This window comes from Fringilla coelebs (genome assembly GCF_963513975.1).
Source record: "Fringilla coelebs genome assembly, chromosome: 5".
NCBI classification, from domain to species: Eukaryota; Metazoa; Chordata; class Aves; order Passeriformes; family Fringillidae; genus Fringilla; species Fringilla coelebs.
The window spans coordinates 72258874-72284907 of NC_140033.1; the positions used below are offsets into that span (position 1 = coordinate 72258874).

Here is a 26034-nt window from a genome sequence, read left to right on the forward strand (position 1 = left end):
AGCGGGGGAACGGAGAAAAGAATAGGGCAGGGGCACTGGAAAGAATGGGGCATAGATACGCGCTCCTGCGTGGGTGTGCGCGCACGTGTGTGCGAGAGAACGGGGCGCCCGATCTATTTCTCTTTCTTCCTTTCCCCTCCCGGCCCTGGCGGGGAGCTGAGTGCCAGGCCGGAGCCTGTTGCGGCACTGTGCGGGCAGGGCAGCCCGCTGATCCCCGGCTGATCTCCGCCGCGCTCCCCCATCGCTGCCCCGTGCCCGCCCGGCGCTCGGGGATGCCCGGCCGGGATGCGGGGGATGCCGGCGCGTCCGGGGCCCGATCCCTGCCCGCCTCCCTCGCCCGCAGATTTCTATCGGGGTGATTGAAGTGCGGCGGAGGCTGCGCTCGCCAGGCAGCCTAGGGGCTCTGCGGCCGCGCCTCGTCCACCTCGTTATCAGCGATTGTCTGGGCAGGGGAAGGAGAGAGGAGAGGGAGCGCGACCCAGGGACTGCTGCTCGCCCGGAGAGTGGGGGGGAAGGGGGGGTGGGATTAAAGAGAAAACGAGAAAAGCCCCAACAGATGAACGGAAAGTTTATTTTTGTTGTTGTTTGAACACCCGTGTGTGTGCGTTCGTGTGCGCGCCCGCTGTTTTGGCATGCGGCTACCTTTTCCCTTGCACACAACGGGGCTGTTTGATGGAGTTTGGAGCTGAGGAAACTTTGGGTTTGTTGCCAGGACGGTTCGCAGCACTTTGTGGAAAGCAAGAGCTAACAGTGAGACCGACAGAGTGAGTGACAAGTTGTTTACAGGTTTCCTTGAAGGGGCCTCTGCTATATTTCAATCTGTCAAAGTTGCTTTTCTTCCCTCAGAACAATGCCTGATTGTTGTGCGGGTGATTTTTTTTTTTTTTTCTTCCCCTACCCAAAGAGAGAGAGAGAGAGGGAGAGAGAAAGCGAGAGACCGGGAAGGGTGGGGGGAAAGGAATGAAAATTCTTCAGAGCACAAATGCCTTTGGTAATATTTTTATGTGTTTAATCTCTTCTCCCCTATTTCAACTCCGAGAGTTGATAACTGTTTCCATTTAATCAGTCTGCTCTTGTTTTATCTTCTTTCTCCACTGATCTTCCTCAGCGCAGGGGATTTGCTCCTGGTTTGCCGCTTTAGGTGGATTGTCGGACTGCTTTTTGTTTTATTCCCCTCCTCCCCCCCGCCCCCCCCCCCTTTATCCCCTCCACCCCTCCACGTTTTTTTAGGACACTGAAGGAGTTGACTTTTCCCGTTTGGCGGCGGCGGGCGAGCAGAATTAAAAGGAAAGGACAGGCCCCCGGAGGTCGCGCAGCGCGGCGCGGCGGGGGGAGCTGCGCGGAGCGCTGCGAGCGCGCTGCCCCTTTAAGAGACTGGTCAAGGAGTCCTCGCTCAGAGCGAGCGAGCCGGGAGGGAGGGAGGGAGAGGGAGGGAGGGAGAGAGCGAGCGAGAGAGAAAATCAATCGGTTTAGAAGGTTTGGACTCACTTGACAGGTTCAGTTGGAGGCGACCATAGGTGGCTGCTGTGACAAAGGGAAATTGTGCTTTTCCAGCATGCTAACTGACCCTGATTTACCTCAGGAGTTTGAAAGGTGAGTCGAGTTGTTGGGGCGGGGGTGTGTGTATGCGTGCGGGGGTGTCTCTTCCCCCTTTTTTTTTTTTTTTACCCGTTCTGTTCCGTGCTTTGTTTGTTATTGCATTATTATTTCTATTATTTTTTTTTTAATTCATCCGAGCACGCCTGTTGGCGCGCGTGTGCGCGGATGGGCAGCGGGCACACGGACACGCGGGGCCGGGCGCGCAACTCGGGCAGGAGGCCGGGCAGAAGGGAGATCGTGCTCCCTCCTCCCCGGGCCCGGCCGCGTCCCCGGCGCTCCCCCGGTGCCCCGGCGCCGTGTCAGTGCCCGGGCTGGCGGCCGCGCCGAGCCCCCGGCCCCGGGCGGCGCGCAGCTTTGTTCGGGGCCGCAGCGCTGCCGTGCCCTCCTGCCGCTCGCCCTCCGCTATTCCAGCCCGGCCGCCGAGCGCCGTGCCGGGCACGGCTCCCCGCAGCGCCCGGCAGCCCGGCCGAGCGCTCCGGGGATGCCCGGCGGCGGCCAGGCTCCCGGGCATCCTCCAACTTCCAGCCCCGGGCTCCCGTCAAACTTGGGAAGGCGCTGTGCCGAGCACATGACCTTTTGTTGATCTAGCAGGAGCTATTATTTTTAGGGAAGTTAACATCCCGGCCCTCCGTCAGGAGAACATCTTTCTGCCTGAGGAGAGAGGGGGGGAAGGAAAAAACCAAAGGGAAAAAGAAAGGGAAAAAGTGAAACTCTTGCCTCCAAGTTTTGGCCGTCGCCTCTCTCGCGGAGTGTCAGGAGCCGGGTCTGGGTATGACGAGCGGGCTTCGGGTGTGACGTAGATGTGCCCGGCTCCCCCTGCCCGACGCAGGAGCCTTCCCTGCCTGGGATCGAGTTTTTGCTGTCACTGGTGGTGGCTTGTGACCTCCGAGAGTTCCGTCCTGATTTCATACGATCTGGTTCTCCCGAGATGTTTGGAAGCGTTTTCTCAGGCTCTCGTACGTCCGTGCGTTGATGGTCCCGCATCCCTCCCCTCCGGCTTCTTCTTGAAAGGTTATTAATAGCCCCTTGTGCGGCTGCAGTAAACAACCCAAACTTTCATTTCCAAGCAGTAAATGAAAGAATGCCAGGATGCGCGTTACTGAGGTTTTTCTCATATTCGTGAAAGCTACCTCCTGTATAAACATTTGGTTGTATCTGACTATGCAATACAAGCTAGGTGCTAGACCAGCTGGTTAAAAATATGCTAAGTCAAGCTGTTCATCGTTCAAACCTACTGAATTTGATAGTAAAGGCATAGAAAAGAAGGCAAGATAAAAACATTTTAAGTGGGCTGAGGAACACGCATGCAAAGGAAGGACAGGAAAGAACGCTTGAATTAAAAGATCGGAGAAAATTAAAATTTGGAAATGCAGAAAAGAACTATTTTAACACGTTCAATCCTTGTTCTGAAACTAGAATGCTTCCTTATTAGAAAGTGAAATTGGCTAGGTTGCTCTACTCCAAGGTTGTCTTTAATGCAATTAATTTTCCAGACTTGGAATACTTGGCGTTTTCCTTCTGTTTGTTAGCATTACAGTAATAGGACAAAATTGGTTTTGTTCACGTGCGCTGCATTAACTCAGTTCAACTACCTGAGGAAACTGTTACTGTTTCTGATGTCAGATTTGATCTGGCATCATGCTCGTGTATTTGTCTTTTTCATGCAATCGATGGGTTCAAGTATTTCGTGTGCCTCCCTAAGTTTACACATAGAAATTTATAAGCGAGCGATTTTGATTATTCTTGAACTTCGTGATGAACACAATGCTTGTAAACTCTCTGAAGCAGAAAGAAGTCCTTTCATTTTCCTGCTGGGGGACTTTTTTTTTTTAGCTGAAGTCTCTCTGTGTTATAAATATAGATATTTATATAAATTTTATATATAAACAAGTCATTTGGGGCAACCATCATCCTTAGAATGAGCTTCTCTACTCCCTTCTTTTTTTTTTCTTTTTTTTTTTTTTTTTTTTTTGACCCTAGGCATACGTTTCATTTTCAGAGATCTCAGCTTTGCTCTTGTAAACATTCTAGTTAAATAATCAATACGCTGCTCTCCTTTTGCCATGCAGATAATAGCAAGCAGCAGAAATGGGAAGCAATAAAAATGAACCTCAGGATGTGCAATCTTTTTTAATTTTTTTTTTTTTTAAACAATTTTCCCTCAGCAGTTGAAATTGGGGATAGAGAGCAGTATCTTTGTTAATCATTACCATTTGTTTACATTGCGTGTGTTTGACTACAGTCACACACACACACACACACAGAGCCAGGCACTGTCCATGTCATACGAGTGTGTTTGTCAGGGAGCAGCCACGAGGACACACTTCCTCCTGCACGGGGATCTCAGACCCACGAACGCCTGCAGAGTTGTGTGTGTGTGCACGATGCACAGATCCTTGTTTTCGAGGTGTTTAGGAGAGGTTCTTCCCTCGGATCCTCAGTCGGCGCAGCTCTGCAGTCGCTTGGCGTCCAGCTTGTCGTAGCAGCGTGTCCCACTTCGGTTCTGTCACTGTGACCCGTCTCCCCCTGCTCGTGTTCAGCTCGAGCAGCAGTTGACGAGGAGGTACAGGTTTGTCAGGCAGAGTTGTTGGCAGCTCAGATCTCAGAGCGCCCGTGTGTCTCTCAGGAGCTCTCTCCTCTCTCCCCGTTGTCTTTCCCGTGAGGTTTTGGTGCATCTCGGTGAACTGCAAACACTTCAGAAACTTTCAGTCGCCCCGGCTGAGGAGAGCTGAATTCAGGGGCTTCTCTTCTGTGTCTGTGGCCATCAGCAGGGGGAATTTACGGCACGCTCTTGGAATGAAAATGATCCTCGCTATCAGACAAATAAACACTCATTAATTCATTCAGCATCACTGGTAAATTGCAGTAGGTTTTGTGAATTAACATGTATAATTAATTACCGTGTCAAAATTGTGAGGATTTTCGTCCTTCCCCGAGAAGTTCCTTGCACGCCTTTATTTCTGTTTGTGGTTGTTCAGCTGCCTGGTTGAGAGGAGCATCAGAATACGTACGGTGAGGGGGATGATGCTTGAAGCAGCTTTGTGGGGAGATATTAGAACTGGGATGCACTCCGTGTGTTTCACAGGGAAAGGGCAACTCCTGGGATGTGCTGTGGGAGCGCCTGTGGTTCTAAAGGTCCTGAAAAGAATAAGTCTTTTGTTGTTTGATTTTTTTCTCTCTCCCTTTTTTTTTTTTCTTTTTTTCCCTTTTTTTTTTTTTTAAAGTTGGGTCATTATACTTAAATATAACAAGTCTGGCCACAATAGAAAGAAAGTTTACTTCACTGAGGACAAGGTAGAGGCGTTGCAGCCGGAACCATCGCGGACAGCTGGGAAATTTACAGAATGATAAAAACTCAGAAATGCCCAACATAAAGTTTTAATGTCTTAATAAAATCTGATTAATGAAAAATAGATAAAGTGACTGCTTAACAATATCCCTAGTGTACGGAATGTTCTTAAACCCAAATTAATGACTGCATATTTACATTTCTCTGTAGGCTGAGAGAGAGGCTATGCTAGGCATCCAGACAGAGTGACATCCTTTCTTCATTATTTCCTTCACTTTTTTTCGTCTTTATTCTAGCATGCCAGTGGAAGGTAAAGTGGCATGCAGTACTTGTGGAAGGCGGTGGGTTAGAGCCTCTGTAGGGGAAAAAGGCCGAGCTGGAGAAGACAAAAGGCGTGGATGGGAGCAGTGGGGATGGGGACAGTGGAACAAGTTCAGCGCTGGCAGTCACTGGTGGCGTGCTCTCGGAACGTTCCCCGTTCTAGTGAATAGCTTGGAGAAGGGAAAGGCTCAGGGATGTAAAGCAAGCCTCTGCTGGGAGGAAAAAAATATACTTAGCTGCTTTACTGCTGCTCTGCACGAGTCATTTCAGACTCCCACTGAATTTATTTTGGGGTTGTACCAACACTGTCAAATGGAGAAGTCATTTTCTTAAAAGGAAACTTTGCGTATTCCTAAGTGCTTTTCTTAGCTAAAGTTACCCTAAAAGCTTTATTCTGCTGCATTTGCTGAGAATTTTGGAGAAAGAATAACACCTTTCCGTTACTCGGCTTGCTCAGAATGCTGTTCTGCTCTCCTAAAATCTACCTGTAGAAGTAGATTCTTTCATTTAAAAGATTACTATCGAGCTGAATCTTTTAACTTCATTGAGACATTTTGGGAAAAGGACTTGCTTGCTTAAGTTTATGGTTCTGAGGATCTGGGATTTGAAGAATAGATAGACTGCCAGTGTAAAGTTGCAGATCCTGGTTTTTCGCAGTGACAAAAATGAACAGTTTTATTTCTCTGAGATAGTTCTGAAGGAATTAATGCGTTTGCAGACTATTCATTAACGTCCTGCATGCACTAATTTAATTTGTTGCGCTTATGCTTGGCTAGGAAGAAGTTGACTGTTACAGATTACAGATTTTAATGAACATCTCAATAATTTACCAGTTGCTGAAATTGTGAACTTGTCTTGGAAGGCAAAAGCCCAAATGAGAGAGCTGATGAGTGACACACCAGCCTGCACAATTCGACTGTTGTATTCATTGCATTTGAATCAAATTGGGAGTTTGGCATTACTAATTCTGGGTGGCTGGCTCATCATATGCATTCAAGGAGTTAATTAAAACACACACAAACACATACACAGTCTCCCACCAAGCATCTTGCCGTGTTTATGTGCGTAGTGTGTTTGATTGGTACCTTTACATGGGCGAGGAATTGTTTTTCCTTCTCTTTCTGTCCAGAGATCTTAAATATATAACTAGTTTACAAAATATTTACTGCCTCTCGGGGAGCTTTAACGAGCATTTATGGCTTTATCATTTAGGAGGCACAGAGTATCTGGTTGAGTTACTTAAATGTGAAGCTGCCTGATAGAATGGGAATATGTGTCTGTACAATGTGATATATCCGTAGGTGTATAAAATACACTTTAAACAAGATTTATACGGGGAAAAAGAGTGTCTCCTCCCAAGGTACAGTTACAGTTTCTTCACATGCTTTTCATACTGGACTTGAAATCTAGGGTAACTTTATGTTTGTGTGAGATAACTGAGCTTCACAACTGTTGCAGAAGTCAGTCTGACATCCTCTTGACTTTCCATTTTATTTTATTTTGTTAATTTCTTGCTCAGGCCTGGCTATGGCATAATTAACTCAGGAATGGAAGGGGAAAAATGTTGTCATGCTTTACCAGACTGGAAATATTCAATGCCTGTGAATTCTGCTACTGTAGTCAAGAGAAAAGAAGTGCTCACAGCAATTAATCAATAGCTGTAGTGCCTCTCTGATGATGGCAAGGAGTTTGTTGTTTAACAAGCAGCATCCTTAAAAGCAGAGAGTATTTCCCTTTTAAAGTTCCTATGGATTTTTACCAAATGTGGGAAACTTGTGATGTCTCCTTCCTACAAAAGGTAAAATTATGTTGTACACAAATATGTTAAAACCCACAAGGCTGCAAAGTAAGCAAATCCTCGTCATGTTACTGAATTACCCCAACCAGACCTTCTGGAACTTTTGGGATGGGCTGTTTTTCTCTGGAGCTTTGGGTGGCTCTGGCCAGCGGGCGAGGGCCGCCAGGCGCGGGGATGTACGGGCGGCGTTCGTCCCGTTCCATCTCCTCCCACGGCCCCCTTGTCAAAACACCACCACGGCCACCACGTCCTCGCCCAGGCCCCGTGCCCAGGGTGCTGTCCCAGCTCTCCCACACCCTCCAGAGGGGCTGCCTTGCTCCGGGTGGCCTTGCCCAGGGTGCCCAAGGCGCCGCAGCCTCCGTGGAGAGACGCCGCTCGTCACCCCCACGGCCAGCCCTGCTCACCCCTTCCTTCCTTCCTTCCTTCCTGCCGTGCCAGCTGGGGAGGCAGGAGTGCCCCAAGGTGTTCCTGAGCCCACGTGTCCTTGGGACAGTGTGCAGCTCCGTGCACGGTAGCTCTTGGGAGACAGCGAATTCAGACGAGGTTCTGGAAGAGCTTTAGTGAGCCGGCGCTGCTCGCGGGGGCCATGGGGCTTGAAAAGAATGTGAGAAGTGGATGGAAACTGTGAGGTGTACAGGAGTAATTCAGAGAAGCTGCCTGCCTTTTTGGGGGATAGGTGCAAAATTTAATTGTTCAATTGTTTTAAGCAGACTAAAAGGAGATGAATTGCGTTTGCTAGAATTATCAGATGTTGGTATGAAGTTCAGGTGCTTCCCATGGTATTGGGGGAGCTGTTTGTTTTGAAAGAAATCAGCAAACATTTTCCAGTGTCCTGGTTTTGATCTGGCTTGGCACTTCTCTTGAACTTGTCCTTTTGTCATCTTGTTTAAAGAAAAAGAAAAATAATTCCAACATGATGATATTATTTTTGACTTGTGGGACTCAGAGGTAAAGTGAAAATGAGGAAAAGCTTCTGGCTCGCTTTGGCAGCCTGAAATTATATTGAACTTGTTTCCCTTAAAAGTATTGTGGGATTAATCGGGTAATATTTCTCAATACTCAAATTGCATTTATATTTTGCTATTTTTTAAATTTATGTTTAATATTTTAAATTAATGTTTAGTATTCCAGATTTCCTTTTCATACTTCCATTTATTTTAAAGACCAAGTATTGAAATTTATTTTGGCATATGCTTTTTGAGATCTATAATAATTTTACTTTGTTTTGCCATGAAGTTCTGCTTTTGTGTTTTCTCAAGTTCATATAGACTGTCTTCAGTTTTTTGGGTTGTGTTTTTTTCCCTAGGGTGTGGGTGTCTGACTGCTATTAGACCTAAACATACCACAAAATGTTGCCTTAGTGCTAATTTTCTTTGTGATTTTGTTATAGTTTTATCATTCCTCATTTGTTTCTGTCATAATTTTGTTACATTTGGGAGCAAAAACATAAGGAGAGTGAATTGATATTTAATTTCTTGTGTGAATAATCAAAATTCTTTTTAGTGGTGAGGAACTTGTAGGAGGGATACGTTCTATTTTTGTAGTTAAGAGCATTGTCTACATCTAGTGTTCTTCATGGACCTTTGGAGCTGTAGAGGAAGAAGCCCTTGGAATGTAGTTCATGTAAAGAGAACCCATACAGTTTGTCATCCTCTTGGTTTCTTTGATGCTGGGCTTAATTGTTTTAGGAATTTGGGAATGAAGAAACTGACCCAGCTTCCACTGATATATCTCAGAGGTTGGGCATGGCCAAAGTCAGCCTATCTGACAGCGAGCTGGACTAACACTGCCAGCAAAGAAGACCAAAACTAATGAAAATATCAATGGTTCTAAACAATTTTTAATGCTTTTATTGCTGTTTTTCACCGTAGTTACCTGGGGATGTTTCCCCCGCTGTTTTTTGCCGTTGTGGCCGGCAAGCCTCCCGCGATGTCGGGGCTGCGCGCGCCCCTCCGCGCAGACCCCTTCGTGTTTGTGCTCCGTGGTTTGGGGGTCTGCTGGGGGCACGGAGGGGCTGCGCTGCCACAGAGCATGGTGGGGTGAAAGATCAGAGTTCCTCCGTGGTTTGGGGGTCTGCTGGGGGCACGAAGGGGCTGCACTGCCGCAGAGCATGGTGGGGTGAAACCCATCACAGTCTGAAAGATCAGAGTGCATCTCCGCACGCCGTTTTATACATTTGGAAGTGTTCCTTGATTTAGGAGAGGGAATGTGTAATGAAGGGCAGGAAACGTTGTGTCCTCTGACCTTTAGGAGTGGCCTGCCTGGGTTAGGACTAAAGTCTTGGGCAGAGCTTTGTGCTGGGAGGGAGCTGTGGTTCTGAGTGCTGTGTCAGGCTGCAGAGAAGTCTTCTGCTTCCAGATGAATTCCCTTAGTGTCCTCATTGCATTCACTTTGTAAAACAAGACTGAAAGCATCTTCTCCCAAGAATTAGTGAGGTTTCAGTTCATCGGGTTTTATCCCTGAATTTCGATACCGTGGCCTCAGCAGGGCAGAGGCTTTTTTGGATAGACATGAGATGTGTGGGAAGGTGATGGTTGGTAAGGGCGGAGGGAAGGATGTTCTTACCCGTTTTGCATGTCTATTAACAAACTGGGTCATTTTGCTGTGTTGTATTTACATGACTTGTTCCTGGGATGGTGTGAAATGTGAATCACCAAAACATGATGATTATTTAAAAAAAAAAATAGGCTAAATGAAACATAACTGAAATAGAACTGAAAGGCTAAATGAAATCAACTGAAAACAGAACATGCAACATTATTCTTTTGGTACAGTTTCCTTCTGCAGTTGCTGAGTAAAGCCAAATAGTTCTTTTTTTCCATGTCTGTTAAAAATATCTGGGCTTTTGAATTTGAATATTACAGGGGCACGGAAAATACATTTCTCTCTTCAGGTTCAGGCTTTGATTTGTTTTTTGCTCCTGGGTTTTGGACACTGAAGTAGAAATTTATGGTGTGTTTTAAAGAGGGCTACTGGTTCTCATCTTTGTCAAAACCCCATGAACATCGGGCTGATTCTGGTTTTACAACTGAGATTAGACTTTGGCAGAATTTCTCGGTGGAAGGCTCTCCTCCTTTGCTTATGTTCTGTAAGTTCTGCTCACTTTTTCTGTTCTTGCCTAAAGTCTGAAATGAATTGTGTGACTCGGGAATGCACATTAGGCGTCTGCATGAAATGCCAGGCAAATTATAAGGAAAATGCTGTGCCCCTCTGCAGTGTGCCATGCATCTCTTTTATAGATCATCTTCATCTGTATTAGTGTCATTGATTTAGTGTGTTTTTGTAGAGTGCAAGCATCCTGAATCAGGACCCCATTATGCTTGTCACTGTACAAACACAAAAAAAGAAGGTTTCTTTCCATTCCACAGAGCAGCCTTTGTGCTTAGAGCTTAGAGTAATATAAATGTGTCTTTGTATGGGGAAAATTCAGAAACAGGGAGTAGGTAAGAGATCCCTAGCATGGTTCATGAATGAGATTTCAGTCCTGAAGCCATGCTTAACAATTTATAAATTGAGCAATATATGTGTATGGGTATTCTCTTTCTGTTTTTTTTTTCCCAGACACACGTATGGAGAAGTTGCTTTACTGTTAGAAGTACTGATATTATTAATAATAGATTTGTACTTCCTGTAAAGTCTTTTGATTAGGGATTCAGAGCATTTGGTAAGCATTGATATACAAATCATGAAGATTTCTGTGCTTTTTAGATTGAGAAGCGAGATTAGCCTCAACCTATAGATGAGTAAACTGAGGAATGCTGTCACAAAATCTTTTGCATGTGTGAGTTTAAAAAGTAACGATGCTGACTGGTAGTTCTGTTTTTTAACCTCGAGACACCCTCCTTTTCCCTTCTTGAGATCCTAAGAACTGCAAATTACAGACTTCTCTCTGTCCAATTATAATTTCTAAAGGTCTCATTCTAGCAAGATGAACTATAGTATTCAAATCGCTTAATATGTAAAATAGGGACTGTGGAGTATAATTAATAAAATAAATTAAAGGAATGTTTGCAGCCACAGTTGTATCGTTGAGGGCTGGGAGGGAGCACTGTTTGTAGACCCTCCAGTTATCTGAGCTGCTTCTGAACCAGCTCCTGACCTGGAGGCAAGTTTGGGTAGCTGGAGTTGGGCAGCAGCACCTGCTGTGCTTAAGCAGTAATTTGGGAAGCCCTGTGTGCTACAAACAGGTAAACTTTGGTCCTGGGGAACAGTTAACATTTCAGCTGTATGTACCACAACTGTCATAGGTTTTATCACCTAAGGACCAGGCATGAGGAGAGCCCAGGGAAAAATTGTTTATGTGGAGAGTATTGATGTGAGGAACAGACTCCTCTGGAAGTGGCAACGTAGGCAGCCACAGTGAGCAAACCAACCAGCCTAAGAGCAAAAACCCCGCTGCAGAACACAAAACGCGCCGTGATTCTGCCCCAAACATTTGACAACTGCTTTTTAAATGAGATCTGAAATGAACAAACTGATGCAGGCTTATTAAAAGGGAGGAATTATTTTCTTATTCACATTAAAAGTTCTTCTGTCTGTTTTAGGGTTTTTTTTTTCCTTGTTTCCAAGTGTATGCTCTGCAAGAGCAGAGCGGAAATGCTGAGGTCTGCAGGTGGCTTTACATCTAGGCTGTGTGCTGCATCCTTTACACACTGTTTAGAAAATGGGTATAAGCTGAAGTAGTCCTGGGTGGATTTGATCTCTGCTGCCTTTGAATATCATGACTAAGCTGTTAAGTTATTCTCTTTGATGAGCTTTTTAAGAGTGACATTACTTTCAAGATAATGGATTATGATCAGGCCAGTTCCATAGTGCTTCAGTCGTGGTTTTTCAGCTGTGTGTTCACAAAGACCTGTTTTGTGATAGGGCCAGTCCAGGCATCCTTTTAAAAAGTGCCCATTCATTCTGAGTGTTTGGGCTCAGTAGCACTGGAGTTCAGTGTCAGGCCCTAAAAACGTAGGCCTAATTAATTAATTAACGTCCCGCTGAACTCCATGAACAAGGCTGGTGTTCTTCACCCCCGTCCCCTGGATGGCATGGAGATGTGACTCGTGAGGAGATCACTGAGCAGAGTCCTGACTTTCCTTAACCTGCAGCAGATGCCCATGGCTTGCAGTGTCACCAGAGTTTCTAAGGCATCAGGAGGGATTTCTGCAGGCTTCAGCAGATCTGGGGATGTTGGGAGTTCCTTGTTGCTGTGCTTTGATGACAGGTTAACTATCTTTTTCTCCTAAACAAGTATGCCTGGCAGATCAGAATGATCTGAATGGCCATGATGAAAATTTACCTGAATTATGCCAGAGCTAACATCTGGCCCTTAGTGGACTTGGCACTGCACAGAAAATCAATCTTTGTTTTGAAACTGTGTGTTTCCTAAGGTACTAATTCCCAGTTGTGGCCAGCAAGGCCTATAGACAGACTGCTGCACAAAAATGCCTTCTTCCAAATATACATTTGTTTGATAACCCCAGTTTTCCAAAGTGTGACCTCTGTTAATTTGTCACCAGGCAAATTATTGTCACCTGTTCACTGATTCCATGAGAAGCCCAGGCAGACAGCAGAGCCCCATGCTGGTAAGCATTTCTGGTTGTGCTCTTTGTGGTAATAAGCAACCCACGTAGAAATTGACTGTGGTACCTGCAACGGAGGTGAGGTGATGAGTTGTCCAGGGTAGCAGGAACAGGTTCATCTTGTCTGGAACTGACTCCTCTGGAGCAGCTGAGCCTATCTGACATTTAATTTTTAAATAAACTAAATGTTTATCAGATAAGAAAGACAAAGTCTTTGTCTTAAAATTACCTACAGAATTTCCTGCTAGATGTTTCTTAGGAAGATGAAAACAAGATGAATGGAGTTTCTGCTGTTGTGTTTGGGTAGAATTTGATGTGGAAGCCTGTATAAACACTTAGAGCATAAGAGAGTATTATTTTTAAAAGGAGATAAATACAATAGCTTTTTACATACGTGTGCAGTCTATTGAAAGGCCATCCAAAGCCCTGATACCAATTTAAGATTATGATCTTTTGCCTTAGTTATACATCTGGGAGGTATTAGCTGAACGTTTTGTGGAGAACTGTGAATACCTTAGTTGCCAGTTGTCTAAAGTGCAGCTAATGATTGCTTCAGTGCCAGTGTTTTGATGGCTGGAACCTAGGCCTGAATATGAATACAAAGAACTCCATCTGAAAAAAACGCATGTGCGCGCACACTTCTTATACAAAACAGATTTCAACCATCTGCTTGGCACTTAGCTTTGCAGCTATAGGCTCTGATATGAAAGGGAGCACTGTCCAGATTATGAAGGGTATCACTTTCGCTGGCACCTCAGGAAAATCCCAGTGTTTTAGAGAGCTCGTTTGTCCAGTGGTTTTCTTGGGTGCAATAATGCAAACAACACCCTTCTGGCCAAAATCTTGTGTCTGCCGTCGTTGCTCTGATGGCAGCGCCTCCCTTACCCTTGCAAAAGATATTCTGTAGTGAGGCAAAGTTTCTGCTCTGCACCTCAGCATTTCCAAGTGTATCAGAGGAGGCTGGATGAGTGGCCCTTGGAAGTGACACCCCAGATGGTTTATGACACAAAGCACTGTTTGCTCAGGAATACGCTGTGTGGCAGAGTCTGTTGCCCAAGCACTGCGGAGCGTGTCAAATCAGCGTGGAAGTTAATGGACCAAAAGCTCTTCTGAATTTAACACTTTCCCATTTGATTGGAATTTACAGCTCTAAATCAGGACCACGGGCTTCCTGTAGTGGTGCAGTGCTGGAAAGTACAGTTGATACCATGAATTACAGGACTGTAATACAATCATTTTGATCCAGTTCGTCTCTTTAAAGGTTGAGAATGAATGAGACGGACTAAAACCTGTGGTAAAACCCTATTTATGAAATGTATAGCTATATAAAATAAATTTTGAAAGTTAGGAGATTTGATTATGTGGGAATTTGGTACTCTCACCAGTTCATGTTTTACCCTTAAGTTAAGCAGAGGAAAATCCACCATAAGAGAAAAATAAACAATCTGTGGAGCTTTCGCTCTTTGTTAGCAATTGTCCATAAAATATGCAGGGCAAAACAGTTTCTCCTTTCCTTTTCTTCCCTGAAAGCCCTTCTTTGACAGGGCTTGATAGTATTTTCCCTTAGGTGCATGTTTGGAAAAAGGTGGCAGGAAGGCAAGCTCCTGTGTGTGCCCAAGCCTCTGTGTTTGGCCATCCATTCGTGCTCTTAGTCCCGCACTGGTAACAGGGCTGAGGGTCCTTGCTGCTGTGTCTGCAGAGCTGCTTCTGTCAGTTCCTCGTGTTTCTGGTGCTTTCCTCAGTAAATGTACTGCTGAGTTATAGGTGGGGCTGGATTATTTGCTTCCAAGACGTCAGGAGGGTGAATAAAAGGACTGATTGATATTTACGTTCTCGTTTTAATAAAAAATTCATTTTCTGTATGTTATTTAGCCTCAAGTAAATGCTACTTTAAACTATTACATTTTATAAGCCTGAGCCTGGCTTTTTGTGGAGAAGGTCTGAGATACTGAAAGACAGATAAAGTTGGATTTCTATGGTTAAAATTATGATAATATTGGAAACTTAAAAGCCTCTGCATAGTTTTAGTTGAATCGTGGTGTGTGGACCGCAAAAATCCGACTCTTTTAGAAAATGTGTGTGAAATAAGCCTTAACAGTATTAATGTTTTCAGTCCCAGCAAGAAGATAGACTTGCAGCCCCCTCTCTGTATTATCCCCATCCTTTCTCCTCCACAGCTGCTTCCCTGCCACATTCTCCCCACTTGTAGTCCCACTTGCTTTCTGTGTTTTTATGAGGAGTCCTGTTACTGTCCCAGGTGGGGATTAGAACAATAAACCTGTGCAGTTTAAGGAAGCTCTGAGGCCCTTTCAGTGGTGATGGAAAGAAAGCCAGTTCTGCCCCCACGGTGTCACCATGCCTCCCTGGAGCAGCTTAACCATCTTATTGATGAAGAGCTCTTCGTGTTGTGTGCTGTAAAATGGGTTTCTTCAGGAGCAGGGAGCAGCAGCCTGTTGGGCACTAGTGATTGCACAAGAATGGGCTCCTGTATTCAGGGATGGGGAGAAGGAACTCTCTAAAAAAACCAGTTTGGAGTGAATTCATAATGAGACCTTTGCTGCTCAGCCTTCGTGCTCTTTGAAATTTTAGAGGGGAAAGTTTTCTTGACCAATGTCAACAGTTTGGTAATTTTCGTTGCTTCCCCTCCTCCCTTTAGGCAATATAGTCGTATTTATTGTCAGTTTATTTTCTGTAGATTCCTCCAGTCCTCTGTGGTTGGGAGGGATTTCTGGAGTGACTGCATGGCAAGGTAAATTAGAGATGGCAGTTGGTGGTGTGGGAGGAAGGGTTGGGAGGAGGAGGAGGCAGAGGGTAGGAGAATGCAGCTACAGTTTTTAAACAACCTCCCAATTGTCCCCCTTTTTATTAAAATGGCAGCTTTTAAACCAGACCCCTGAAATGTTTAATTTGATTTACACTGTTAAGGCTAAGTTTCCCCTATGCTCTAAATATGAGATGAGCAAATATCTTGCCCTCCCCCTTCTTTTTTTTCTTTTAATTTCTTCTTTCGTTTCCAGCTCTGAAATTCTGGTTGTCTCTTTCTGGTCTCTTTGTGTTGTTTTTAAGGAAACTGCTGCATTCCATCACCCTTTCCACTAAGTTTAGCTCTCTGATCTATGGAAAACTGGAGATGGAGCGAGGCTGGTTTTCAGAGGAGGATGCTCTGGTGATTTTCAGCAAGTTTGGTGTTGCCATCAGCTGCATCTGTGTTAAACCTGGGTGCAAATGACCAGGTTTAACGGTTGGACTTCAACCTTCCTTGTGGCCTGTCTTTCCATGATCCCAAATAAAGTGGGGTTTGCACCATGCAGGTGCCAAATGGCAATGGCATGGCAGCCTGCCCGTGTTGGACTGTGTAGCTCCAGCCCCCGAGGGAAGGCGAGGTCAGGGATGTGGCACTGCAGGACCCTGGGAATCCCTTGGATTGGGGGTCAGGCACTGCAGGACCTTGGGAATCCCTTGGATTGGGGGTCAGGCACTGCAGGACCTTGGGAATCCCTTGGATTGGGGGTCAGGGATGTGGCACTGCAGGACCCTGGGAATCCCTTGGATTGGGGGTCAGGGATGTGGCACTGCAGGACCTTGGGAATCCTTGGATTGGGGGTCAGGGATGTGGCACTGCAGGACCTTGGGAATCCCTTGGATTGGGGGTCAGGGATGTGGCACTGCAGGACTTTGGGAATCCTTGGATTGGGGGTCAGGGATGTGGCACTGCAGGACTTTGGGAATCCTTGGATTGGGGGTCAGGGATGTGGCACTGCAGGACCTTGGGAATCCTTGGATTGGGGGTCAGGGATGTGGCACTGCAGGACCTTGGGAATCCCTTGGATTGGGGGTCAGGGATGTGGCACTGCAGGATCTTGGGAATCCCTTGGATTGGGGGTCAGGGATGTGGCACTGCAGGACCCTGGGAATCCCTTGGATTGGGGGTCAGGGATGTGGCACTGCAGGACCCTGGGAATCCCTTGGATTGGGGGTCAGGGATGTGGCACTGCAGGACCCTGGGAATCCCTTGGATTGGGGGTCAGGCACTGCAGGACTTTGGGAATCCCTTGGATTGGGGGTCAGTGCTTCCTTCCTGTTGCTCACTAGGAGTGAGCAGGGTTTCTCATCTCCCACAACATAACATCTGCACTTTCAGAGACCCTGGTGTTATATTTAACACTGAAAGCAGGAGGAAGGCATGAGTGTGTGTGTAGGAAGAGTATATGATTTTCATAAAGAAATAAAAAATTGTTTGGGAAAACACTGCGTGTGAGCCAGCCATACAAAGCACTTGGGAGTCCTTTTGGAATTATGGGGCACTTGTGAGTGCTTTTCATCGTTTGGTTCATGCAGTCTCTTTGGAAATATACCCCTTCCATGGGTATTTTAGGGAAAAACAAGAGCTCATTTTTCCCTCTCCTAATTTTTATCTGTGTGAAACATCCAAGTGAGTGCCTGAAGTAAGTTGTTTGCCTTTTTAAACCCTGTACCAGGTAGAGTTCAGTAAAGCAAGACAAGTGCAATGTAACTGAGAACTATTGTGCAGATTACCTGTTTTTCCTTTGAGATGAAAACAGCCTGGGGGAATAGGGGGCTCTGTGTAGCACCAGGGGTGGGTCTTGTATTGTGTTTTTAATTTTAGAGACACCTGGGGAGAGTAGCAGGTGAATGTTTGGTTTGACCAGGTGCCTGTGTCAGTCCTGTTTTCAGCTTTAGAAAGGAGAACAAGGGCTGAGTGAGCCCAGAGAGCAGTGTTTGCTCCCACCTCCAGAGCTTTTATTGCTGGCTCTGGAGCAGCTCTGGGTAGTGGGAACATCCCGGGAAGTTTGTTCTTCCTCTCCCTTTGCAGGGTGGTGGTGTGAATGAACAGAGGCTGTGCTTGTCACTGGGCTCCTTGCACAAACCTCACATTCATGTGCCACCGTGGGGCTCTGTCCAGCTCCCACTGCAGACAATTGTGAGCCTCTCATTGACTTCGCTGGGTGTTGGATTGGGCCCATTAGACGGGAGGAAAATAAAGTGCAAGTGTTGTTAGCCGTGCCTATTGATGCTTTTCCTGGCACAAAGTACTGCAGATAATTGTTTCTAGATGAAATGCAGTTGCATCTAAGTATTACATTTATTAGCTTTTCAAAGGAGGGATAACCAAAGTGGACATATGGGGTATTTGAAGTGTGATTGTGTGAGACTAAGATAATTTCAGGAGAATAGCTTAAGTCGCAGGATATGTGTGATGCCCTTTGTATACGAGATGTGGGATTGTGGAATTTATTTTGCATGCGCTGGTTCTCACTGAGAAGGAATCCAGAATACAAATATATAGTCATATTTAGAATATATGAGGAGTGCAGCCTCGCTGCTGCAGACTTCCAGACCTGTTAATCAGGCCTGATAGTGATGTGATCTCTGGAAATACTTCAGTTAAGCAGGTTTAATCCTTATTAACAGTAAGTTGCTTGAAACCATTTTGGGTAAAGTCTGGGAAGGAATATAGTAGATTGAACACATAAATAAAGGCCAGCTCTGTTAGGCTTTGAGTGACTTTGATTCCTTTGAAGTTCTGTAGGTTTTGGACTTGCTAAAAGCATCGGGCCACGAGCAAAAGAGTTTTCACCTCATCTTCAAATATTCCTGCTGTAATTTTCAGTGTCATTCTCACGTTAAAACGGGGCACTGCTTACGTTTCTGGTATATTTTAGGTGTTTCCCCAGCCCTCACCATGGCTTGGTTAAGCCATGTGAGACAGGAAGATTAAACAGTCTGCTTTTCTTAAACCTTGTTCTGGAGTGCCCAGGTGCAGTGATGGATGCGGTTCCTCCAGGTTTTGGAAAGTTTCCTGTTGACTGCAGGGTGATGTAGCTGTGGCTGGCTGTGACCAGAGCCTGTTCCTAGCACAGAGGTGGCAGAGGGCAGTGCTTGTTTTGGGGCTTGTTTCAGGGCTTCCTCCCCATCCAGCGTGGGCTGGAGGGCAGGGATGAGGGGCAGGGCTTTTGTCGCTGCTGCTTTTTGGAAATGTGTTCAAAGAACTGTTTTGGAAGGTGATGGTGAGCTTGTTCCTACTATTTGCACTGCGTGGCCTAAACATTGTGCTCTTGTGTGAGGTAATAGATGTGGTTTGTGGTGGAATTATGAAAACATTGCTTTGTTATGATGATGATTGCAGAAAAAATCCCGACTACATGGTAACGTATTTGTAATATTTTATTGAAGCGAAACGTGGAAAATACAGCATAGCTTGGAGTCCCCTTGGAATGATTTCATGTCTGGGGAATGAAGAAGCAATTGTGAAACACTGAAATGGGTGTGTGTGACATCAGTGAAAGAATAGATTTTGGGCCATTATTTAAGTATAGTTTTTTTGTAAGTGTTTGTTTCTTTTGGAGTGGGGTTGTTCAGGTTTTTTTAGCATCCCTATTACTTGTTAATTCAGTGGGTAGCAGGATGCACTTTCACATGGCTAATAATCCAGATGAGAAGGCATATTCTTATTTTGTCCTGTGAAATGTAGGCAATATTTCCTAAAAGATCAAAAAGGTAACTGCTGCTCCTGTAGGGTCAGGAGTGGGCCATGGGTAACCCCTGACAAGTTCTGCACTGTAGTCACTGAAGGATGCCCAAGTAGGTAGATGGGGCAAGAGGACCCCAGACTCATTCCTCTCAACAGCTAGCCTTGAGGGAGAGCACTCAGAAAAGTAAACAAGAGGAGATTAATGCTCATTTCACACACTCCAGCTGGGCAGGCTGAACTCCTGCGCTCCCCAGCTATGCTGACCAAGAGGTTTGAAATCATTTTTTATTTTTTTTAATTGTTTTGTTTCCTCTTTGTTTACACAACCTGTTTTTGTTTCTTGCTTGATTTTAGGCAGTGGACATTACTAAGTCCGAAAGCTTGGACCTTTTATGGATTTATTTTTTTTTTTAGTTTACTAAGGGTATACAATTAAAGCAACACATTATGGCCAGGGCACTTAAACATCCTAGGTGTATAAAGTTTCTTGTTATCCTACTTTGAGAATTTTCACACTGCTAGGTGTGTGAGTATATTTCAGTTCTAAAGCTCTGCTTCATCTGCGCTTGGGGTGTTCAAATAATCAAGTCAGAATCCCTCAGTGTTTAGTTAGGAGTGTTTGTGTGAGGAGTGGGTGCCAGAAGAGCTGCACTGGAACAGTGTGTCACTGAACCAGCTAACCAGCACTGTTACTTGCTCCATCTTCCTTTTTTTGTGTGACTTTTTTCCATCTTTTTTGTTGTACATTGTGAAACACTAACATATTTATCATTCAGAGAGCTAAAACTTCTGCAGTATTTTCTTCCTGCCTCTTGGTAATGACATGTCTCCTATACAGCAGAGCAGGATCTACAGCAGAGATGTAATGAATGACCACAGTCAGTGACTGTGATGTGCAATTGATTTCTGTTTTTTGAAAATACACCCTTAATAATTAGTCATTTGGCTGAAGTACCCTGTTCTTCTGTATATGAGTTGTGTACAGAAAGAGGCATGATACATGTTATTGCTCACATGGCTGTGTCAATAATGACACAAGCTATATAGATGTGAAAAATGGACTAGAACAAATCATGGCAGAGAACTGAACTAAAATATTTTCCTTTAGGTAAATAGTGGCACTTTTTGGTGTGTTAAAAAAACCACAATCTCAGAACAATTATGTTTAAAAAAATCATCTCTAAATGTGCTATAATCAAGTCTGTGGGATACTTTTTCTGGGTGCCTCCTTTACCACTTTATAAAGTATTTGACCAAAGGTGCAGCATTCCATTTATTCTGTGAAGACAGTGATCTTTGGGTTCATGTTCTGTTTGCACAGGAATGTCCTTTTATAATGTCACAGGTCATACCAGACTAGCACAGCAGAGCAGTTGGACTGACAAGCTGTGGGTCCCTAGGAAATCACCACAGAATAATCAAAAGGAGATATTAGTAATTAGTGTTGTCAAGCTCAGAATTGAGTGCCCAGAGTTTCTGTTGGAATCAGCTGAGATCTGTGCAGGGTTGGGCATCCTGCTCAAGTCAAAAGGAGGTTTTAACTCCTGGAGGTCACTGGCCTCACAGAATCCCAGACTGGTTTGGGCTGGAAGGGACCTGGGAGTTCCCACTCCGAGACAGGGATGGCACCCCTGGGTCTGGGGCTGTGGAATGCTGCTCCTTGGAGCATCCGTGGTCCTGCTGGGCAGGGAAAAGGGAATGGAAGAAGGAATTGACACAGGAGGGATGGGGTGGGACTGCTTACCTGGGTGAGCTTGTGTGAGAGACACAGCTGCCTGCTTTCTGTCCCATTGCTGAATTTTGAATGGAAGGTGATGTGATACTGGGCCCTTGGCTCTTGCTGTTGGGTTATTTTTAGTTCTTTTGGGGTTTTTGGATGGTGGCAGTGGATCACTCAGAATTGCTTCCTTTTGTTCTGTAACCAGGGCGAAGGGGGAGGTTTGGTTGACAATTCATAGGTTGGGGAGGGTGCTGCTGGCAGTATAGAGGGGTAGCAAAAAGAGAGAAAAGGGAGACAAAGATATTTTTAGTCTTTTTAAGGCTGTACAGGTTTTGAGATTCATCACCAAGTGGAAAAAAGTGAGAAACCAAGGGAAATAATCCTGTTTATTTGACTAGGCCTTCCCTTGACTGTGTAAGCCATCATCATCCTGGTGCTGGTTGTCCTTTAATGTATAATTAGCCTGGAAGTGAATGTGGCTGCTGGGTGGTATGGGGAAGTATTTTTGCAGAAAAAACTAAATAAGGAAAAAATGGGCTGCTGGGGAAGAAAAGTCTTGTGTGGCTTTTCAGATTTTTGGTTAGGACAGTGTGTGCATGTAACTCTGGAAACCAGAAATGTCCTGAGTGGAGGTCCAGGGAGACTTCCCTGGGAGCAGTCTGGTTGGAACATGCCCCAGTTTATTGTGATGATGGTAACATTTGTGCTTCTGTTGTCCCCGTGTGCTGTGGCCTCAAGGTGCTTTACAAGCATTAAGGGATTACCTTGCACAGTGCCACTGAAAAATAGGTATTGTTGTGCCCCCTTCCCGTCCTGGGAGCTGTCCCAGGGAGCAGAGCAGCTCGGCTGTGCTTTGCCTGGAGAGAAGAGCTCCCATCAGTTTCCCCCAGGGCAGAGAGAGGCTTGAGTGGGTCAGGAGGAAGAGTTGGTGTCTGCGGGCTCTGGAGGGTTTGAGCTCTTCCCTTCGCTGCCTTCACACTGGGCTCGGGAGGCAAACTTGCAACCTTCGAGGGACACGAGGCAAAACTGTAATGAATTCATCCCTAATGGGCAGAGCAGTGAGGAATTCTGCTTAATCCACTGCTTGCTGTGAGGATGAAGTAAAGCTGAACATTTGAGTGGTGGAGAGGACAAGGGGAAGAGGGGGAGTGGGCAGTGAGAGGTGGACACAGGCAGACATTTCTTGGGCCACATGGGGAGAAATACCTATAAAAATAAGAGACCTTTCTTATTTTCTCCTCAGATTGCCTCTTGACTTAATTGGGTGAAATGCAAAGAAATAGACAATTAATTTTTTTTTAAATCACTAAATTTTCTCTTCCCCTTCTTGTCTTTCATTCAGTCCATGAGAGTCTCTGGAGTGTGAAATGTGAAGACACCAAATTGGAATTAATTTTGCTTTTTCATTTAACAGATTGTGTTACATTAACACCACACCATTGCCAAGCAGCAAACCTTTCCTTTCCTCAGATGTTCGCTGCTAATACAGACTAAGAACTGCTGAAAGAATGCTTATACTGAAATGCTTTATTTAAGTTTCTCCTCCCTTGTGGCTGGAGCGGGCCCTGATTCTGCTCAGATGTATTCACATGAGCAGGCTCACCGAGTTCTCTTTTATTGCTTCCTGGCAAGTGAGCTGGATTCTATTTCATATAACGTGGCCCAAGTTAGAATTTCAAAGCTCACTCAATCCTCAGAGAGACCTTTGCAAGACTCTTCTCCCATGCCTAGACAGGCACTAAACACACTGAGGGCACAATTGAATTAATCAGGACTGCTCATGTACAGAAAATCAACCGAGGTTCTGTTTGAGAGATGACAACTTTGATATCATCGTGTTCATTACCAGCCCAGGAATTGTTACTGCTCGTGTAACTGGATTATTAAATTGTTTGCTGATGACAAATCTTGTTTCCAATATTAAACATACATTGAGAGTCTTGGTGTAGTTCTCCTGGAAAGAATTACCTGTAAATCACATCACAGCATTTATCTTCCCTCCTTAAACTGTATTTTACTTGCACTTGTGCATGTGGGTTTGGTTTTTTTGTTTTATTTTCAGTCCTGGAAGTTTAACCCAGGGTATGAGAGGCAGTTCTCTGGCTCTCAGGACTGTTCAGTGAGGTGGTGCCATCTGACATTCCCCCTGTCCAGAGCAGAAGCACACCTTAATAGCTTGGGTGGATTCCTTTGTTTTCTTTGCTCAATATTCAAGTATTTATAGTTCAAGCTCCTGTAAGAGCAGCAGCCCATTCCCTGGCACCATCTCACTGATGGAAATACAAGTCTATTCCCTTCTTTTTGCCAGATTTGTGTCTCATCTCTCTGTAAGCTTCTGTTCCATTTCAGGCTTCCTGCCCTTTGAACTGGAAATTTCATATCTATTATTTAAAAGCTCCTGGGCTGCAACTGTAAACCTAAATTATTTGAATTTGAGTATCTGAGCAAAACTACCTTTAAGGGATGGCTCTTCTTTCAGCTGTGCTGCTGTTGTGTTTTTCCATCTTTATGGCTGTAATCCCGCTGCATTTGGAATTATCAGGGCTCAGTGTGGAGTTGTTGCCAGTGGACAGAGGTCATGAACCCAGGGAGCAGTCAGTCTGTTAAATGTGAGCAGAACTCTCTCACTCTGTGTGTGTGTGTTTCCAAGATGATGTGGTTGCCCAGCTGTAGAACTAGCCTGCATTTTGTGCAAAACCAGGGAGATGTGTTGCAGTGCTGCTGGAACTGCCATCCTCAGGTGTGCAGGGCTTCAGCTGCTGCTGCCTTACACCTGCAGCCCGTGGTGGTGCCAGAGCACCTGGTCAGGTGGTATTCTTACCTGATTCAGGAGGGTTTTACCTGTATATTTTACCTGTATTTTTGCCATCCTCAGGTGTGAAAGGCTTCAGCTGCTGCTGTGTTACACCTACAGCCCGTGGTGGTGTCAGAGCACCTGGGTCAGGGTGATTTTACCTGGTTCAGGGTGTTTTCACCTGTAGAACATCTTAAAGCTAAAGCAAGCTGCTGTGCTCTGTAACCATGCAGCCTCTTCTGGATACTATTGCCAGATACTGTATTTCTAAAAAACCTCATTACCTGCCTATATCTTCCCTCTGCTATTAAATTCTTTGCTTCCTTTTCACTCTGGTGTGATAATACATGATTAAATGGTTGTCAGGCTGGCAGTTTGTTGTGCTCCTGTTTGGGATCCTGGTTGTTTTTAAAGTGTGTGTGCCAGGTGTGTTTGGTCACACTGCAGGTGAGAGGTGTGTGACATCCATGGGACTGTGCATGGAAGGGGATTAAAACAGGAACTTAATCAGTGGAATGATAAACTTAATTAGTGGAATGTCAGGTGCTGTACTCTGGTGGCTGTATTTCCCAATTCTGAGAACTCTCTTCAGTGGGTGTACTCAGCAGTTCTGGAGAGCAGCTCTCAGAATGTTTGCATCAAGGCTGAACTGGATTTTGACAAGCAGACTCTGGCACAGAAAGGTCCTGCTCTGATCTTGTGTGATGAGGACCTTGATGGGGAACCCTTGGTCTGCTCCAGGGTTCATTTTCACAGACAAAGTCTGGAATGGTCTTTCCTAGATTTTTACTGTTAGCTTGTAAGCATTGACTTGCAGTAGAAGAAAATCACAGAACTGCCGAGGGAAGGATGAAGTTTGTGTGTGTCAGCTTGGCTTTGGCAGCACCAAACAATTTGCTCTTTGTTGAGCACAGTTGAATGGCTTTAAATTAATTGTAGCTGCTACTGTACATGGGAAGGTAAAGAATGTAAAATATACCATTAGTAAGAAATGCTTTCCCTTTGGTGGATAACTAATTTTTAAGCTGCCTGGAAAATGCAGTGGCTGGACAGAATTCCCTTAGCAAGGCAGCTGCCTGCCCTGGAACTTGGCTGGGTTTAATCAGGGCTGATTGCACAGGTGGCAGTGACAACAATGGCAGATTTTCTGAGAAATCTATTATTTTCACAGCGCTGCTGATGGAAGAAACGCTTAGTAGCAGCTGATAATTAATGATCAATTTGGAGATTATCACCAACAATTTACAAAGGTTGACTTTTCCTTTAGAAGTCCCTTTGGATAAACTGGATGGTAAATTACCTGCCTAAGGCTTTTACTTTACTTGTGCTAATAAGATGAAAATGAATATGTTTGAAGAGCTCTGAACTGAACTTTTCAGCCTGCCTGATAATCCATACAACTCTTCTTTAAACATCTTAAGTGAGTGAGCAAATAGAGCCTATAATAAAATTGAGAACTGTCACGTGGGCACGTTACCACCCTGTCTGAGTAATGGGGCATGACAAATAAGAGGCACTGCTGTCGAGTTCATATTTTCATTTTATGGCATGCATTAAATATTTGATCATCAGCCAGCACAGAGGAACAATTGGGCTGAGAGTATCATTTGCAAATAGATGGGTGAGATTTAGATTGTCACAGCCTGAGCACGGGATGGGGAACTTCTGTGTCAGTCTGTCTTCAGTAGTTCCTCTGTACTTTGTGCTGTTCAGACCACTTGAGGCCCCCTTCTGTATCTCCTCAGACTGGAAAGAGGAGTTAGTAATCTGTATTTACTTCAGAGGGGATAATAATCCTGATTTACTTCACAGGAGAAGGGATATGTGAAGAGTAATTAGTATTTGTAAGTGCTTTTAAGGATGATGAAAGGGGTAGTGCAAGTATGGAATGTTTGCTAGTAAATTGGGTACAAGAGAGAAGAGGAGTAAGATGAGTTTATAGATCTGGGAAGGTGCTTGGAGCCAGAGATGGGCTCCCAGTCAGATTTTCAGAAATCTAGAGGTATCTTAATACCTTAATATTTGAGATTTTCTTAGCAGCAAGGCAAACTATGGTTTTGGCACTTCAATATCTTTGCAAATCGGGCTTGTGCTTTATCTTGCTGTCATGTGGGGTGGGAAGGAGGTAGAGTGAAGTCAGCAGCTTGGTGAGAGCTGCACTTTCTGATCATCCCCTGGAAAGCAAGCACGGGGATGGAGGGTGAGGGAGAAGAGAGGAGAACAGTAAAAATCTTTGTACATCTGAGGGGCTCTTACAGGGGAGGGGTTTCCAGGCTGCTGAAAATGCCAGCCAGGGAAACTGGGCACTGGGGAACAGGAGGCAGTGACATTCTCCTGATAAAGGCTGGGTTTAGGGGTTTTTGCTTGTTTAGAGTTTTTTTTTGTTTGGTTCTTTTTTGTTTGGTTGGTTTTTTGTTTGTTTGCTTGGTTTTTGTTTGTTTAGTTGGTTT

The 26034-nt window shown here is 45.0% G+C and overlaps 1 protein-coding gene across 3 annotated transcripts in view; it reads left to right on the forward strand.

The window, feature by feature from the left end:
• Nucleotides 1–1424: 1424 nt before the first annotated feature.
• Nucleotides 1425–26034, forward strand: part of SOX5 (SRY-box transcription factor 5) — a gene marked incomplete at its 5' end in the record, with an annotated part of 282823 nt that continues 258213 nt past the window's right edge. For all 3 annotated transcript variants that reach the window (XM_084206503.1, XM_084206502.1, XM_084206504.1), the window contains one exon: nt 1425–1593. In XM_084206503.1, coding sequence (XP_084062629.1) covers nt 1556–1593 — 38 coding nt within the window. The remainder of the gene's footprint in view (nt 1594–26034) is intronic.